This window comes from Diadema setosum, chromosome 18 (assembly GCF_964275005.1).
Source record: "Diadema setosum chromosome 18, eeDiaSeto1, whole genome shotgun sequence".
Lineage (NCBI taxonomy): Eukaryota > Metazoa > Echinodermata > Echinoidea > Diadematoida > Diadematidae > Diadema > Diadema setosum.
Window position 1 is genome coordinate 14,027,201 of NC_092702.1, and position 20,179 is coordinate 14,047,379.

General features: G+C 38.4%; 1 protein-coding gene across 2 annotated transcripts in view; it reads right to left on the bottom strand.

Moving 5' to 3' along the window:
* Positions 1 to 15,343: 15,343 nt before the first annotated feature.
* LOC140241693 (protein regulator of cytokinesis 1-like) overlaps positions 15,344 to 20,179 on the bottom strand; it is a 35,345-nt gene continuing 30,509 nt past the window's right edge. For both annotated transcript variants that reach the window (XM_072321437.1, XM_072321436.1), the window contains one exon: positions 15,344 to 15,864. In XM_072321437.1, coding sequence (XP_072177538.1) covers positions 15,802 to 15,864 — 63 coding nt within the window. In that variant the 3' untranslated portion in view covers positions 15,344 to 15,801. The remainder of the gene's footprint in view (positions 15,865 to 20,179) is intronic.

The following is a 20,179-nucleotide window of genomic DNA, read 5'->3' on the forward strand; positions in this document are numbered from 1 at the left end:
CAAATGCTAGAGGGTCTCCAAAAATGACTCAAATTTCAAACCAGAGACAGAGTCCGACAATGCCACCACACAAACAACCTATCAAGCCTGCTGTAGCTCCTTCAAAGTCAAGCCAATATGCAGGAAGAAAGAGCGTATCTCCCGAGGTTGGGTCTTATGCCGGCGCCAAATTCAGTGAAGCTCCAACTCCAGACAAATTGCCTATGCCTCCGTCTCACTGGTTGAGCACTTTCTCCATGCCTGTGAGGGTATGCAGTGGTGTGACTGCCAAAAGTTGTCCTCCTTCCTTTAGTGCTGCAAATGGACAATCACCATTTGATCAGATGGCTAAAGATCTGAAAACTCTGCTCAAAGTTGAGGCTTAAAAAGAATGGTTCCAAGTAATGGCATTTCCTACTTTGCCACGTGATTTACTGCAGCTTTTACAAAGAGGTGTTTCATGCTATGATTTTAAGTGCTTTTGTATGCCTGTAAAATTTGGAAGTAAGTGGTATTGTAAGGCCAACTCTTGCTATGTGTTGTCAAGAGATCGCCAATTAGCAAAAAGACTTGCGAAGAAGTGTGTATGGTGATGTGAAATGTGTGCAAATGTTGATCATTTTGAACTTGTCGCTGTTGACTATAAAGTATCAGTTTTCATGAGTGAGCTGACATGTAATGTAGGCATGATAACTGGTGCATTGTTGATGACTACAGAATTTGATTCACTCCTTTAAAATCAATGGTTTTCACCTCGATCATTTTTTTTTTTTACCATCTAAACCACAAATCTTTAAAATCTGTCTCATCTATACAAATCAGATGCTTCAGGACGATACTACTGTATTTCAGATGAATTGTACTGTACTCTACAATCATACCTTCCAAACAGGCTTTCTGTGGTCTGCATGGTTAGACCTTCTTCCAGTTTACAACTCGATGTTTTTTTATGCATTGCCAAAACATCACGGCACCAAAGGAGGAGCATAGATTTTTTAGGAGTGAATTTTACCTGTGTCATTTGCAGTGACTATGTGGTGTGATGATTGTGTAGGTGTGAGGTATTTTTAAAGTTTGTGTGTGTGTGTGTGTGTCTGGTGTGAGGGAGAAAGAGAGTGTGTTTGTGAGTGAGTATTTCTGTTTGTGTTCAAGCACAAGGGAAGCAATGATCAGTAATCTTTTTAATCTTGATATTAAAAGAGGACAGTTTTGCCAATGTGGACATGTTAACTCGCTAAGAATTTTACATGACGCATTGTTCTTTGTACTTTTATACAAAATTACAGATTTGTAAGATTGTAATTATGTACAAATGCATATATTGTACAAATTGAAAATCTTATGTGTATATTGGGAAGGTACTAAAATATATAGAGAGCCTGGTACAAGTAGCAAGCCCAGATGGAAAATGCAAATTTTCAAAGACATTGCATTGCTAGTTGATTGAATAAGAACAGTGCTCTTTTATTATTTCACCTGTGCAAAGTTTTTGATTGTCGCTTTGGAATTTAACTTTCCCAAACCATTCAAAGTAGCAAGTTGATAACTTCTGTTCTCCTATTTTGATTTGAAGTATCCCAGGACATTTTATCACCCTCAGTTTCAGTGGTTGTGCATCAGTGCATGTATTTGTATACATGTCTATTATTTTTTCCTCTCATGAATGTTGATAATGGACCTAAAAATGTCAACACCTTGAAAAATGTGTGCTCACGGCTCAGTGGCATCTCTATGTCTGTTTAAAAGATTCCATCCCTCTTTTGATTTAATGCTGATTCAGTCCTGTCATGCTGGCTACATGGCAGTGTACATTATGCCAAGATAATGTGCTATGTGCAGACAACCATGGTATTGTCACTCAGCTATACGTGTTTCACACCAGTCTATTGAACATGTACCAAACAAATTTTGCTGTTAGGTGAAAGTTAAAAAGAGCGCTGTTCTTATTGAAAGGTATACACATTAGAGAGTGAGGGAGAGGCATGTAGCGAGAGAGAATTGTGTAAATAGTTGGTGATGGTGCGCTTCAAAAGTGCCAAAGATCACCTGCTTTTTAGATTGCCTCAGCAACCTCGATTTCTACAGATAAAATCATGAAGTGTACTATGGTTATAGATTCTGAACAGGGGAGTAATGAAACAATAACACTTTTATGTTGAGTATGAGAGCACAACTTCAGGAGTTTATTTTACATTTATATCAGAAATATTACCACAAGCTGAGGCATTCTAAAAATCATCATGTCAATTGTAAGCCTTGTCATCATTGAAAACAATCAGAATTATTAAACAATGAAACTTTTACATGAATGATTGAGACATTTTCAAATTATCCAAAGATATTTTTTTTTTAAAGTTTCACACACACAAAAATGCTCTGTGAAAGCGACAAAGATGATGACAAGACTTCCAGTGCAATTTATGTGTGTGTCTGACATTCACAGCATGACAGCACATAATGTACATAGAAAACAAAGTATTTTTAAGTATCTTTATACCAGTGTCAAAGTGGTGCTAACAGCAAAATCATGAAGGTGTTTTTTCACTGCCCAAGTGATATGATCTCAAATGTTTGCGCCCTATCTGTGCACTGTGTTGTCCTAACAAGTTTTGATTTATCTGGATTGCAACATCATGACTGCTTTTACCCTTACTAGGAAAACTTTTGAGACATAAACCAAATAAGAAACAAGTAGTTCAGAAAAAATGTAGACTTTCATAAATCACATCAGTGATAGGTAGAAAAGCTGATGCTTGGAATGCATAGCACTCAACTTTGCCTGAATAATAGTGATTCATAATATGATTTGCTCAATTATAAGTAAGCCAGTGCCAGTTACGTATACAACGTCACGTTGCTTGCAGAGCTGCAAATTTGTAAAAGCTTGTAGTTTATATATTTTCTGCCTCTTATTTACATACCAACTGCTATATCAACACTCTACAAAAGTACTGAGATGATTTTTTTTTTTTTTAATGCCAAAATTTGTGAATCAGATCCATTCCTTTGAACCTCCATCCCCATAACTGAATGATTAGGAAAAACATGAATATTCAAAGTGGTGTGTACCGTTATTTGTCAGTGTTTTCATTCATAGGAATGTAAAACTAATGTAAGAAAACTTACAGCTGTAGCATGACTGATATCAAGCCATGGCTTGCCAAACTCTTAAAGAAGCATGTGTTTCAGGTGCTTGTGAACACTTGCTGGTAATGTGATTTTGGCTACAAGTCATCTCGGTACAGGGTCAATGCCTGAAATAGCTGAAAAATTTCCCTGGTTTTTCTTTTGTGTGTGTGTGTCTGCTCTTGTCCTTTATTTTACAGCAGATCTACAATGTATACAAATTATACGGTGATAGTGCATTTCCATTTTAAGAGCTTGATGTGTGAATGCTCGATGTTTCAAAACATTCCAATAATTCTTGTAAACCAATTTAGATGATTTTGTTTGTAACATGGCTAAGAAACACCTCGGTAAATTACTGCAAAAGCAAAATATACATGTATGTGGAACCTTTAAAGCGGAGACATTTCTGCAGCTGATGTCTTGCCTCCAGGACAATCATGCAAGTCAGTATTACAATGTATTTGACCTGCCACTATCTGATCAGTGTTTGAAAGACTGAACCAAGTGCTGGCACTCTGACGGATCCCTATTGCATCAGTGCTTCCAGCGGGGATCTCGATGTCCAGGCAGTTACAGTGGAGAGCAGCACAACACGGGCGCAGAAGTGGACTTCACCTTGAGAATCAGCTTCTAGTCCTCCTAGAGATTTCGTCCTCTGGACCAGCGTGCACTTGGCTGTCCAGGAACGTCTGACCAAGCCTGGATGCACCTGCCTGAGAAACTTCTTCGAAGTTACCACCTGCTACTCGGCAATGCCTGATCCAGCTGCAAAGCTGTCGTATCGGCAACCAAACAATTCTCAGCTTTCTCTCTTCACCCTTCTTTCAACTTGTCTTTACCTTTTTCTCTTCCGGCCCTCTTTAGGGCCACCAAATAGCCCAGAAAGAATCTGAATTTTACTCTCAAAATGGGATTCTGTGTCTGTGTGTGTGCGCTTTATGTATGTCTGTTTGTTTCAAGAGGGCAATGTGAAATGTCTTAGGTACAGTCAAGCCAGTTTTAGCAGCCACTTGCCCTGTGCAGCCACTAAAAAGATTCCCCTGAGAGAGGTTCTTACCTTGTCCGTGACAGCTACCAGTCCATAACATTCCCTTTTTGTCGAGCCCACAGGAGGGTGCGGGGAGACTAGGGGATCATTGCCTGCGGCGTTCGTCCGTCCGTCCGTCCGTCGTCTGTCCGTAACGCTACGAAAACTTCAATAACTCTTTACTCTGGGCTTCAATTGCAATCAAACTTCGAGGGAAGAGGGGTCATACAAAGTTTTACATTTTACCATACATGAAGGTCACCTCAAGGTCAAAGCTCACAGGCAGGTGTCAATAAACTTTCGGGCCCAATGTTAAGTTTTTATGGCACATTTCTAGTATGGGTAATAACTTTTGATCCATAACTCTATTTGTGATCAAACTTGGATGGTAGATGTCCTTTGGGGAGTGGATGGTCACCGCAAGGTCAAAGGTCACAGGCAGGGGTCAACAAACTTTTAGAGCACAATGTTAAGTTTTTATGGCGCGTTTCTATTATGGGTCGTAACTTTTGATCCATAACTCCATTTGTGACCAAACTTGGATGGTAGATGTCCCTTGGGGAGTGGATGGTCACCACAAGGTCAAAAGTCACAAGCATGGGTCAATGAACTTTTAAAGCCCAATTTTAAGTTTTTATGGCGCGTTTCTATTATGGGTCATTAACTTTTGATCCATAGGTCTGTTTGTTACCAAACTTGGATGGTAGATGTCCCTTGGGGAGTGGATGGTCACCACAAAGTCAAAGGTCACAGGCAGGGGTCAACAAACTTTAAGGGCTCAATGTTAAGTTTTTATGGCATGTTTCTCTTTTGCCATAAATTTTTACTCTGTTATATCTCTTTTTTTAATCTGTTATATCCCATTCGCGTACAATTTCTTGAACGCGAATGGGCGAGACACATTATGGCACTTGCCTTGTTTGTCTCCATAGGGTGGTCGCTATTGATGAATTTGACTGTACTGTCTTTTTTTTTTTCCAACTTTCTAATGTGTGTCATACACCATGTTGGTGTATTTTGGTCCTTGCAAATGCAACGAAAGATAATCACACCACTTGCTAATTATTCTAAGGCAAAGAAAACCCTTGGCCAGGGTCCTGTTTTATCAAAAGATATTTATTTGATTTAAAATTTCCTTAACACACAGGCTGCCATAGACTAACAATATGACAGAAATCAACTTTATAATCTTTAAGTCTTCATAAAACAGGGCTCTGATTCGATAACCAAACTGATTAACTTAAATAGTGGTGTGCTCTAGATCTAGTGTTGCAAGAACTATTAACTTTTTGTTTAGAAATTGGTTGTTTTTTTGTGGAAGAGTTTTCATGTGTGTGTGTGTGTGGGTGTACTTGTGTGTGCATGCCTGTGTATGTGCGTGTGTGGGTATATGTCCACTTATGGATGTATTTGTGCTTGTGTGATGATGATGATGATGATGATGAAACAGCATTTATATAGCACCATTTATCTGTTGAAACATTCAAAGGCACCCAGCTCCCACAAAGTGTCACACAAAGTGTGCCTTGTTTTTCATTTTTGTGTTTACAACTGTCTAAGTTGGTGTGCTAGTAATCTGGAAGGTGAAAAGTTGAAGCTGTCTGCAATGGGTCATGCAAGCAATGATAGCCCCAGTGTGTGTTCTGAGTGGGCATCTACGTCAGAACATCGCCCAGATGGGAAAACATTAATTATCTTTATCTTGTTTTAAATTTCTGTGGTAAATCTCAACCTTCAGCTCACTAATCCGCAGCTATTTCAGGACTACTGGCTCTAATGGTGCACCTTTTCATGTTGCAAGAGTTTTAGTTCGTCTTGATTTTCTTTTCCATTTTGGCTCCCCAAAGTTTGCCAAATATAAACCACCAACTGCAGGTAATGTTAATGCACGAGTTGCTATTTTCAGGTCTCCCCAAAAAAGTGATCATGATCCTTAACATGACCTTTTCACCACTGCCAAAGAGGGGGGGGGGGGGGGGGGAGCACTTCCGGGTTTCATTAAAAAAAAAGGTCCTCGGCTCATCTCTCCCCCTTCCGCTTCCGGTTTTGTTCAGCTCACAAGCAAAAAAAAAACAAACAAAAAAAGTCCCCCAGATCATCTTTCCCCTTCCATTTCTGGGGTTTGTTCAGCTGACGAGCATTAAAAAAAAAAAAAAAGGGTCCCCAGATCATCTTTCCCCTTCCATTTCCGGGGTTTGTTCAGCTGACAAGCAAAAAAAAAAAAGTGTCTTCAGCTCATCTTTCTCCTTCAACTTCCGGGTTTCTTCAGCTGACAAGCAAAAGTTTTTGCATACTTCCAGGTTAAGAATAGTGGGGGGGGGGGGGCTTGCTTAGTGACAAGTGCTTGCTTAGTACTCAATCTCTTGCTGTTACTCAGGAGTGCAGTTCACTTTTTTTTTTTTTTTAATGTATTCTAGAAGGAGTTACTACCAGCACTTATTACAGTGTATGCCTTCTCTAGATAATGATTATACCCCCGCCAAACGAAGTTTGAAGGGGGTATATAGGAATCGTCGGGCGGTCGGTTCGTTGCAAATCTTGCGTCGCGAACTACTTCCTCAGTTTTCAACCGATTCCCATTAAACTTGCATGGCACAGATGTGTGCCTTGGGTTGTAGATGTGCAAGACGTATTTTTTGACAGTACCCAAAAGTACGTTGCCATGGTAACGGCATATTATGGGCAAAAATGGGTACAAATCTTGCGTCGCGAACTCCTCCCACAGTTTTTGATCAATTTTTGTGAAATTAGGTACAGATGTTCATCTGAATATGTTAATGTGCAAGACACATATTTCCGCAGTGGCAAAAAGTGCGTTGCCATGGTAACGGCATGTTATTGGTAAAATATAGGGCAAAATGCTTCATGGCAAAACTGCTTCATCAGTGTTCTTCCAATTCTCATGGAATTCATATTGAATGTTTGTCTTAGGATATAGGTCAGCATGACACATTTCTTGACAGTGACAAAAAGTATGTTGCCATGGTAACAGCTCACATATTATGAGCCAAAATGATGGAAAATTTTGTGTTGCAAACTACTTCCTCAGTTTTTGCCCAATTTCCATGAAACTTGGTACAGATGTGTGCCTTTGGTTGTAGATGTGCAAGACGCATTTTTCGACAGTACCCGAAAGTACGTTGCCATGGTAACGGCATATTAATGGCAGAAGATCAAGGAAAGATCTTGCGGATTTAACTACTTCCTCAGTTTTTTGACCAAAGCTTATGAAATGTTGTTTTGACCAAAGCTTATGAAATGTCGTTTGGCGGGGGTATAACCAGTCGCTGTAGCGACATTTCTAGTTTTATTAGTTACATGTAGCTTTACTGTATTTCATGGAATACAAGGGATTATCATCTATATAGGATGTTTTTAGCGGCGCATTAAAAACGCGCATTGAAGTCCGCTCAATTTTTACCGTTCAATATCAGAGCATATTGAACGAAACGCATAGGCTAACGTATTAATTCCCCATAGGCTACCGTTGTTACTTGCCGTTCAAGATCATACCATATTCAATTCTGTCTCGTCTATTGCGCGAGCGCTTGCTGAATGCGCAAACGCTTGCTACTAGTGCGCGTCGTTTTTGTTACAATTCACAAGCGCGCAAGCATCTTGCTAGTTGTTTGTTTCATGTACGCAGTTTTAGGGGCTTCTCCTTTTCAGCGCTGGGATGTGACTGCTGAGTCAACTTCCAAGACGAGTAGAAGCCGGGTAATTTTGTGCAGTTTATGCTTGCACTACTTGATTGTATAGATGATAATAATTATATTGGATGGCCTTGATTCATGGAATACCAGGGAATATTGCACTCGTTAGGGCCAATATTGCACTCATCTTCGATTCGTGCAATATTGGCCCTAACTCGTGCAATATTCCCTGGTATCCCATTCATAGCCCTCCAATATAATATAAACATTGCATTGTATATTGCATTGTATATTTAACATTGCATAGTGCACTCATCTTCAAATTCTGCAATATTGGCCATAATTTGTGCAATATCCCTTTTTATGCCATTTTCATTGCCATCCAATATAATATGAATATTGATTTCACCCAGTCTCATTTCTTGCCCATGAGGAAGTGTTAGCTGAGATAATGAGAAAACTCTTCTGAAATATGAATGAGCATGTACATTGTGTAATTGTTTGAGGAATTCAAAGTTTATTTTATGAAAATCGATTTTGAAATGGCCGAGATATCCAAAACACACCGATTCTATTAAATAAAGATGGGGCCCACCTTTGATTAGGATTGTTTTCTTTGTTTTTGGATATCTCGGCCATTTCAAAACCTATTTACATCAAATAAACTTTGAATTCCTCGTAGAATTGTGTGCTCCTTCACATTTCATAAAGTGGTTTGTAAGTATCTTGCACGAACTTAAAAGCTGAATCCTAATCTCAACCAATGCTAGACACCCCCCCCCCCTTTAGTCCAAGGTAACTGGTAAACTCTCTCTTTGTGCCAGTCTGCCTCAATAACAACCTGGGCTTTCTTGCATAAAAAGATGCAAATTGAACATGGGTCAGAAAGTCATAAGTAAGTCAGGTATCGGCCAATCAGAATTGAGTACATGTATTCAGAGACATACATACAGAGTGTATATGTTTAAAGGACAAGTTCACCTTCATAGACATGTGGGTTTAGTGAATGCAGCAATATTAGTAGAACACATCAGTGGGAGTTTGAGGAAAATCGGACAATCCGTTCAAAAGTTATGAATTTTTGAAGTTACTCCTCAATCACGACTGGATGAGAAGACTACCATGGCTTGTGATGTCACATGAGTACAACGATATAAAGAAAGAATAAAGAAAATTCAACATATTTCCATTTTTCTCGCATAACGAAAGCACACTCAACTTGTCTCTTTCAGAAGGCAGGGGGAATAATACTACCCTTAAAGGAGACCTCCGGGTGATTTTCAGATTTTTACATTTGAACAACTATAGATTAGTTATACTGAGGACAGAATTTGTGATAATTGGGATGAAGAATAAGAATATTTTCGAAATTTAAAACAAATTGCAATGAACAAGGATGATGACATGGCAGAGTCACCAGAAGAATGCATGAGTTGGGGCTCAAGGAAGCAGAACAAAAGAAGAAGGCATGCATAGATTATACACAGGTGAACTCGCAAGCAAGCGGATATTGTAATGGAATTTCACTGCTACATTTCTGAAATATGTGAACCTCCTATGTCATCATCCTTGTTCAGTGTAATTTGTTTAAGGTTTTTCAAACGATTGTTTCTCTGCTCAAGAACCACAATAAATTCGACAAATCTATACACGGAGTTGTCGATTTATGTACTACATTATGTGAAATTATGAAAATTGTCTGGAATGTCCCTTTAATATACGTCAGTAACAAGTCGAAGAAATGTGCACTTTATTCAAAAGGTAAAGTTTTGTGAACTTCTCTTTTTATTTTCCTTATATCGTTGTACGCATGTGACATCATACACTGTAGTAGTCTTCTTATCCAGCAGTGACTGTGCAGATATTTTAAAAATTCATAGCTTTTGAACGGATTGTCCGATTTTCCTCAAACTTTCACTGTTGTGTTCTACTAATATTGCGGCATTCTCTCAATCCTTATGTTTATGAAGGTGAACTTGTCCTTTAATGTTTTGATGTACATATGTTTGATCTCAACTTTTGTGCAACAGGGCCCAGCACATGGTACGTTTGCTGCTGATGTACATGAACCAAAAATATGTTGCATTCACTTTCCTCCATGAATGAAGATGATTTGGAGATTTATGAAAAAAGAAGAAAGGGTAAGAATGTAACAAAAGGGCCAGCCACTGGGTTCATACAGCTTTCTTTCTGATGTAAACAATTGAGGTCACCTTAAAATGTTGCGTGTTTTGAAAGTTTACACAGCAATAGCCGATTGTATGCACCACAGAGTGGGTGTGAATGCACTATTTAACCCAACCTTGTACTAGAACATTCTACATGGTTCTTATCAGTATAAGTTCCTGTGACTTGCCAGGTAATTACAATGTAACTTCCCTTTAAAAAGAAACAAATAAAATAATACACTGTACAAGCTTGTCCTGGAAAGAACTGGTAAGTGCAGCTAACCCACCCTTACAGGAACAAACAAACCGTAACACCTGTGCACCCCCACGCAATTGGATATGAGTCATGTCTAGTTGCCATGGTGACGGCTGTTCAGGACCTGCTGGATGGTCTGTGTATTATGTGTTGTGTGTGTATACATGTATGTGTACACTAGCAGCTATCGCTGTTCAGTGTATAAAGAATATGTGCCAAAGATGACTAAATGTCATGCACTTTGTGGCGCCAGGGTCACCTCTCTTCCAAGCTAGGCTATGTAATCAAATACAATGTAATTATAGTCAAATATACTAACAAAAACAAGGCTCTGGTGGGAATCTACAGTTGTTACCCTTTATTGTGAGAACCAAAATGGATTATCCTGCCGGTACCGGTACATGATTTCTATAATCTGTGTGAAATATGTTGACTGCGTAAAAATTTGTGTCAAATTTGTAACCCCAGGGTCCTGTTTTATGAAGAGTTAAAATTGCTTATATAGTTGATTTCTATAAGTCAATGGCAGCGTGTTTGTTAAGGAAATTTATAATCAATTGTATCTTTTGATAAAACGGTGCCCGGAAGTACAGTATTATCAAAATTATACATACAAAGTATTATCATTAGTATACATTACAAAAGTTAGAGAATTTGAAAGGTTTACATGTTTTCACCAGTTATATTGATTGCAAATCACATTTGCAAAGTAGGTGAGTTGAAGTCATTGCCTCACAAGTCTTGTGCAAGTCTTCTCTAAAATTTCATTTTTGAGCTGACATTAAAAAAAAAAAAGTATGTACACTACACTACTGTAGGCTATGTAGAATTGTACAGTACATGAAGTAATTTAGCAAGTGGTTCTACAGTGTAGGTAGCTGCTAAATTTACCAAGTTATTTGTAGTACATTGTACGCGTTTATGTACAAAGCAAACGGAAAGATTCATTACAGTATTACCTCATTCAGTTCCCTCTTTGACTACATGTATGATCGACAATTATCAGGGTTTAAAAATGAAAGAAAATGTGTGAAACTCTTCAAGATTATTATACATTGTATCTCTGTTTTTTCCCCCATCCTGTTCTGTTCTTGTGAATTTGAAATGCAGGAAACATTTTGAAATCCAGTGTTCTGGAATGAAAACTAAAAAAATTTAAATCAGTACTGTAGAAACCTCCACGGCGACCCTTTACACGATTGTACGTGTGTGTGTTCACATCATCCCTGTATTATTGGTACCCTTCTTTGTAAAAAAGTGTTAACCTGTTCCTCCCGCAATTCTCCAAGCATCTTCAATGCTCCCAAATGAGATTCTTTTTGCAGGTCGACAGAGAATGGACAGGTTGGTAATCCACCTGTGCAAAAGCAGTCAAGCGGTACATTCACCTCCTTTCCATGGTCAACTACATGTGCCATCAAACAATGGAAATACACATGTACATGTATTGATCAGGCACAAGGGATGAATGGAGTGTGTGCTGATGGGCTCACAAACTCTTTTGTTATACACAAAAGATGCACCTGAATGGGGTCAGCGAAATCAAATACATGTACAATGTATATAACTGAACTCACCCTTGGCTTGATTGCTATGTACAGTATTATCTTGAAACGAGTTTTACCGCAAAACAAGCAAATACTACATTGGGGAAAAGGCAAAGAATACTACGACACACCCAGTTTTCATACAGAGAGAAAACAGAAGTTGATAGAAGAAACTCTAATCTTTCTATTGAAGCCGTTTTTCTAGGCAGCATAACACAAATTAATATGAATTTAGACCATGAATGCAGGTACTTTTGTCTACAATTTGGGAACCTATACGAGGTTCCTGTAAGGAATGGGTTAATCATGTCTTTTATTAATGAAATTCTGTTCGCTGATTGTCTACATAGCATTATGTGATTAAACATAATATTGCTATGATGGAGATGATGTAGAAAACAAGTTGCTGACTGAGAAAAATGTGCTGGATCACGACACTTGTGATATACAATGTCGTGACAAAGATCCAATGCAATCAACGAATACCGGTAGTTGTGTACACATGTACTTTGTGAAATTGCTATCTGTATTGACCTCATAGACCACTGTGTAAATTGCAGCCACTGCAGTACACTGATCAACGGGCACTACAATATGTATAAAAAAATTTTACTCATTTTGTTGTTGTTGAAGTTTTGTGGGAGGGATACAGTATGTAAAACAAATACGCCATGCACTGTTTCAAACCAGTAGTGAATGGGTTACACAGTGACAGAAATAGCACCATTTTCTTAAGGGCTGCTCAACTCTGAAAATACTGCCACCTTGTACATGTACCGGTATTAAAGGAACTAGAGCCTCTCAGTGCATGGTATACAATGTAAACAACTTCCTAGAATGAGGCGAGTTTGATATGCATAAAATCTCTTTTGGTGCCCCAGGGGTAGACTGCTACATGTATCATTATTTGTGATTGTAAGTGTGTGTGATATCCCCTTGGATAGACACAACATCTGCAGTATGAGTGCATATGTACACGTTTACCACATGAATGTAAAAAGAAGCAATAGAAACAGGCCTACTGCACCGCACGACAAGCAAAATATCAGGGGAAACCAGTCATTTTGTTTTGCAGAAAGCTCCTTATATTCATAATTGAGTTTTTACATGTACACAGAAGCAAAGTCATAGTTCTACAGAGTAGACAGAAACTGATTTACAAAATACATAAAAGGAAATTGCTGACAAATATTGGTTATTACAATGTGATGCTTTTTTTTTTTTGGGAGGGGGGGGGGCTTTTCTTGAAGCTATTATGAGCAACAAGCTATTCCTTCTACAAAGGTAGCTGTACAATGAGAAAGTAATGTGTGCAACTTAATTAAGAGAGACCCCTCTTCATGTACATGTGAGCAGATCTTTTAAAAACAAATACATGTATTTACAGGCATTTTGACATTCACTTGTCTGGAAGATTTTTTCCTCCTTTGTATATACACTGTAAATGATACATTGGTTGTTGTAAGTTATATAGGTCTACAATGATGTACATCAAGCTGCCTTGTACATTGTGTCATCAAACTGCACACTTTCTTAATATATTTGTACCTTTCCAACCTCTAAAGTTATCAAAGGTTACCAGAGAACTATTCATTGTCACAGAAATGCAGCTGGCACACTTACCTAAAATATGTATGTACATGTACATGCATTAAGTAAATAACCATAATTTTCAAGAGTTCTGTACATAACGTTTTCCACTGCTGACTATCTAAAACATTGAAATATACAACTAGAGTACATTGACCCTTTCAGCAAAGTCTTACATACCATTAGCAGGCATAACCCTGGTGATAAGTCTCTCTTGTTATGCCATTTCCTCTGTAGTCATTACGTACAGCATGTATCTATGTTGTTTAATCAAAAAGGGAACGCATACCGATTAACCCCTACATGCATTCCTCTGATATAAGTGTCCAAGCTTTCTCATCTTGTTTTGCTTCTACTAGTGATGCGAGGTAAATACATTGTACTACAATTGTCTATCGGTAGGGCTTCACATAATTTAGCAGTGGCCCAGGAGCCACTTACATTTGATGTCGGGCCACCAAAATTCCTTCTTGGTGGTCCGATCGGTCATCTAAGATTTAGAATGAATATTCATATCTCTTCTTATTTAGGGCCAAGACATTTCTTTTTCGGGCTACCAAAATTTCATATTGAAGATTTTAGTGGCCCAAATGAGCTTTAAAAAAAACCCAACCACAACAAAGTTAGTGTTTAGCTCTTCTATAGGGAACATCAGGTTGAATGACCAGAAATGCTTTTACTGTACAGTGTTTTCAAGTGGCAAACTGTACCTGAAAAACCTAGCAGACAACAAGTATGACACAAATCTTGGCTAGTGTGCATACAGTATGTACATTATGATGAAACCACACAGAAAATGCCTCAACGTAAGTTACTGCACAACCTTGGTTCAAATTACATGGCAAGTTAAATAGTACAAGGACAAGATGATTTAATTGACAACTCACAGCAGGGCAATGCTTGTTTTTGATTAAAAAACTATGAAAAATTAAGAAAAAGAAATGTAAGAAACAAACAGAATTGCTAAATTCCAAATTGGCAGTGGTTTGCTAACAATTTCCACTACAATTCTTGCAAGTAAAATTCATTCATTGTAAGTCCTAAGTAGCCATGCTTCCTACATATCTGGTATACAGCGATTACACATTACAGCATGAGTGTCATGAGGCAGACATGTATTGCGCAAGTTGTGACGAAATGTGCAAGTGTTTTTTTTAACGCTTCCTCTTATTGCGACACCTGAAACTACATTGTACATCCACTTCCTGCTAGTCTGACATGAGCTCTGTACACAATGAAGCTATCTTAATGCAGACAATACTTTGGTATACACAACAAACATGGCATTCTTGAAAGAACCCGCAGTGTATCTGCATCGTAACGGGGAATTCCCCTAAATGGGATTCCCCCTATTTTCCTTGATTCTTATCACATGCAAGCAAGCCCCATCAAAGGAACTGCTCCTCAACATACACAAGTATGATGAAAGGTCAGGAGTTCAAGAGAGCTAAGAGGTCTATTTACATGTCATCCACAGGTAACTGCAGGTACTATGTACACCTATGTAATGTTGTTATTTTATCAATTTAGTGCTCTTTTCCCACTTTCAAGCAACCTTAATATATTTGTATGTACATATTATCTTCACCCCACAACCACATGAGAATTGGCAAAGAATGCATAATTGCTACACATAAGGATATATTTACATGTTGGTTTTCCCAAAACTGCACAGCAGACAAAGCATAGTCTTACAAAACAGACGGAAAATTTAGATGGCATATTTCTAGGTTGTTTTTTGTTTTTTTCTAAACCCAATTTCTGGATACTTATATTTTTGTGTCAACCTACAAGAATGTTCCACGATTTATTTCAGAGTGGTTCCTTGAAACACACTAAAGCTCTTTTTCAATGAGGAACCACTGAAGTTACCCTTCTGTCGGTCATACTCTTCAAATACGTGCCCCTCCCCCCACCCTGGATCCGCCACTGTGTGCAAAAAAAAATGAATTGGGGGGGGGGGGGGGGGAGGAACTACGTGTATTGCTATTCATTATTTACTACTACCGGGCATATTTTTTCCATTTTAAAAACATTTCTTATAAAGCCACGTAATAGAATTAAATGCATAACTTTGTACAGTCATAGTTGGATTAAACATTTCATTTCACAGCCTTCTCATGCAAGGAAAGATAGTTCAGAGTTCCAGTTGTGATACACAATATATATCAATTAAAAACACACGGACTATCACCACTACTACAGTCAACTCTGCACAAGTTGAAGTCACACAGGTCACATTTCTGCCTTATCAAAGGTCTTGCATCAAACTGTGAATGCATGCAGTACAGTCACTTCATATCTGTCAAATATTGCTTTGTAGGTCTGTACATGTATATTCTTAGGTCCAAGTGAGATTTGAACTATGCAGTGCTGACTGTATTTCATAATCTAACTAAGTTTGCATTACATAGGTGTGAGATCACTGAAGACCCTCTTGCCTCACAGCAGTCTATGTTGGAGAGGGTACTGAGCTGCTACGGCAGTATCTCCGGGTGTTCAGTTCCAGCTCCTTCTGCAAAGAGAAAACAGAAAGAAAGGATGATTGAAATAGGTTTATTGTTTGAATCGTCTTCATACATTTCATTTTCAGTCTTGCACACATTTCCTCAATTAAATCTGCTATTTTCACGCATTTTATTCTCAGCACTGAGACAGCACAAGATAAACATACTTCTTTAATTGTTACTATCCATATTATCTCCGCCATGGGAGGAGGTTATGTTTTCATGGGCGTTGGTTTGTTTGTTTTTTGTTGGTTTGTTTATCCGTATGCAAAAAACAACAACAACAACAACAAAACAAAAAAAATCAAAAAGTTGTGAACAGATTTGGATGAAACTTACAGGAAAGTTTGAGAATGACACACAAAAAAACCCCAGATGATTAGATTTTGGTAGTGATCCGCGAATTTTATGGATTTTTATGAAGGACTTTTAATATATTGGCAGGTAGGGTCAATGAACTCGGGAGTTCAAGCTGCGCATATTTTTTTTTTTTTTTTTTAGGTTTGCATACGTGCACTTAAGTGCATGCTCTAGTTTCTGCTAGGGCGAGGCGCGCCACGCAGCTGGAATTGATGACGTAACAAAAGGCTTCAATGCAAGAGATTTTTAGGTAGAGGGGTGAAGGATGAGGTTTGAATTTTCTTCAGTTTGTCTCCCTCTAACTAATGAAATATCACATTTGATGATCTGTAATCTAACGAATTTCACTTGTTAGAGGGAGACGAACTTAGTGGGATTCACACGTAAGCGAATTAGCAGGACACAACCTCAAAATTTGCATCACAAAAATGCCACCAATTATCGTGATCTGCATCGTCACGCAAAGCCCAAGATATCTTGCGCTTATTTCTGAATTATCCTGATAATTTGACCTGCAGTGGCTGTGTGAACGCTGGACCTAATAATCTCGAGATTTTATATCCCATCATTCAAAACGCACATCACAACAACGTGCCCACCACGCCACTGTGACATGCAAGAACAAAGGGCAAAGAGAAGCGTACACAGTGAAGAGCACTGTGTACGCCAATTGGTGGGATATTTCTGTACCTGTGAACGCTTGCAAAAAAAATCTCGAGATATGGATCGCAGTTGTTATCCCGCTATTTTGTACATGTGAATGTAGCTAATGATGCCTGCTCGGGCAGATAGAATTTATGTCTCTTGTAGTACCCTGCCTAAGGGTCTACAGAAATGTAATGCCTTTCAAGCCATGAGACTGGCATGACAAAGAGCATTTGCAATATATTTACAATGTGGATTACTACATGTAAAACGCTTGCAACAAGACCTGAAATCAATTCACAGTTCTTGTCCTTTAAATGGGGGTCCATAAACTGTTGTAACAAAGAACAATGTTTTGTCAGTTTGTGTGTTGTTTTCATGCTGAATTTTCAGATAAGCCAATGATGCTTGTACTCAACTGCACTGCCAATCATAACAAAGGCTGTGTGTGTGTGTGTGTGTGTGGGGGGGGTTGAAAACCCCCCACATCTACGCACCTTCTGCATAAGTGTGCCGCTCTTTGCATAGCATTTTTGCTTCTTTCAAGTTTACACATATTTATTGGTTCGAGATGGAACCAACTGATTAGCTGTTTCTGATGAAAACTGATCATATCTTTGATGAGTGATGTGCATCGTCTTCCCTGGAGATGTTTGCCAAGTAAAGGCATACCTCATTTAGTCCTGCAAAGTAATGACAATGGCTGCATCATGATCATTCATTTTGATGCTGGCAGATGATGCAGTGTTCTTTGTGGGATTCTAGAGAATGATACTGCAAAAGCCTACAACAATGCATGCATTACCAACTCTTTACTGACTATGCCTATTGTAAAACATCTGTGTTGTAACTGCCTAAATTGATCACGCAAGTTGTTGATCTTTTCTGCAATGAACAGATACAGATACAGGCTTCATCTGTGCAATTACCAAAAATGTCAAAATCACGACAATTTCAGCATTAAGTTCCATGATTTTGCTGCTTGTCATTCAAACCATGGTACGTTGGTTTAGTGGGAAGAACTAAACCAGAAAACACAAACAAAGCCAACCTTGTGCACAAGTTTGTCATTATCTGTAATTGCATCATCTATAAGTTACCTCCATAACCTTTCGTTATATCTCTTCAGGCCTACCCTAATAATGATATCAATTGCCTTTCTGCTTGAATTCACTCTGTTTATTATATCCAACCTCAACATCAGGTGGCATCTCATTTGGTGATGCCTAGTCACAATTCAATTCATTAGTTTTTTTTTTTTTTTTTTGGGGGGGGGGGTGTGAAAATCTTCAAAGAAACAATGCACATTCTAGTGTGTGTCTTTGAGTTCATGCCATAACTTCTCTCTCTCTCTCTCATTAACTTTTTATTTTGTCTGTGTGCTTCTGAGTCAGTGTGTCTTTTTGTTCATGCGCCTGACTTGCATGAGTCTCTGGTAAGCAATTAATATATTTCACATTTGCTGGTGTCAGGACAAACAAATGTAGATTAAAAAAAAAAAAAATTTAAACCATCAGCACTATTCATTGTTTTATTGAAAGATATGCAGTTCACAGAGCAACGTAGATGCTGGAGAAAAATAAGAATACAGTAAACCTCGGATAAGTCGACGTCGAGTGAGTCGAAAATCACTTAACTCGAAGCAAAATAAAAAGTCCCGATTTTTCCCTATGTATTTTCTCTAAGAAATATTTGGATAAGCCGAAGTACGAGAGTCGAATTTCGGCTGTGTCGAAGTAAAACATTCAGTCCCTTTTGTACAAAATACACGTAGTTTACATCACTTGAGCCGAAGAAGATTTGTCTGGCATTCTCATTACATTTAGAGGAGAACAAAAAAATCGGCATGTCGCAGAACCCCGTCCCTGGCCTGCTGCAGGCAAGCATGCACACTCACCGTACCGCTCTGCACGCATGTCGAATACATACACATGTATACATGTATACACACAGCACATCGATCCATATACTTTATCCATACACACAGCACATCCATACTTTATCCATGTCAAGCCAGAACTCCTTGGTCAACCAATCGCTGCTTTAGTATTTTAGTGACAGGCCAAGTGGGCGGAGCTTGTTTGTGCGTGCCCGGCTGGCTGTATAGTTTTGTTCAATGAAGGTGGGATGGGCCTGGGAGAGTGTTTGTCTCAGGGTAGGTTGACAGAGATGGCTACCTATGTTGCACCATAGACATAGCACATGCACATTGCCACATTACAGCGCAGACATTCTCAGAACTACGTTTAACTACTAGTATTGATACAAATTCCATGTTCAATTTAGAACAAAAAAAGAACATTATCTTCAAGAACAGACAAATTTGAATGCAAACACACATATGCACGCACGCACGCACACACACACACACACACACACACATATGCATGCAAATGTACTATGATACATGTACATAACTGTGAGTCGAAAAAAAAATCGACTCTCGCGAGAGTCGAATTTCACTTAAGTCGACGCATTTTCGTCAGTCCCGAGAGCTTCGACTCATGCGAGGTTTACTGTATAAAAGAGGTGTATAAAAGGTAATACTATGAGGCAAGATGAAGAACAGAGGGAAAGAATATAATATATCATTAATTATTATTATGCTTTTGATAAAATCAGTTTGCCTCCATATAGAGATGTCTAGATGCTGTTTTGAAAGACAGGATTAGAAGAGTACAAATAGTCAGAAAAGTGTCCCATTGTCCACTTGCATAATGAAGTTTAAAGATACTTTAAGAAGCTTTGAATGGCAAAAAGGACCAAAATATGATGTAACATTTGATTACAAAAGAGTAAGGATCGATGGTATCTGTGTGTGTGTGTGTGTGTGTGTGTTTTTTTAAGAACGTAATGTCATGATTTGTTATTGACTGTAACTTAAGGATTTAACAAATCCGCATTACACATATATTGTAAATTAGCTGATCCTTTCTATCTTGTTTTGTTTTATTGGCAAATGGAGGAACACACAGCGATATGACTACCGAGATGAACTCTAGCATGCACGAAACTCACATATTTTTCCAATGGAAGCAAGTGAACACACACAAATATTTCATAATGAAAATCCCTTCCCCTAAAGTTGTGCATGTATATATATATATATATATATATATATATATATATATATATATATATCGTTCTTATACATTGTCTGATATGTTACTGAATTAATTCTTACAATACAGATCCCCCAACCTATCTGAGCACAAAATCGGTGTTGTCGAGAAGCCAGATTGATATCAAATTTTCGACTGGACTGCAAATTGCATTTCTTTCGTGAAAAAGAGGAATCTGGCATAAAACACAGTATGA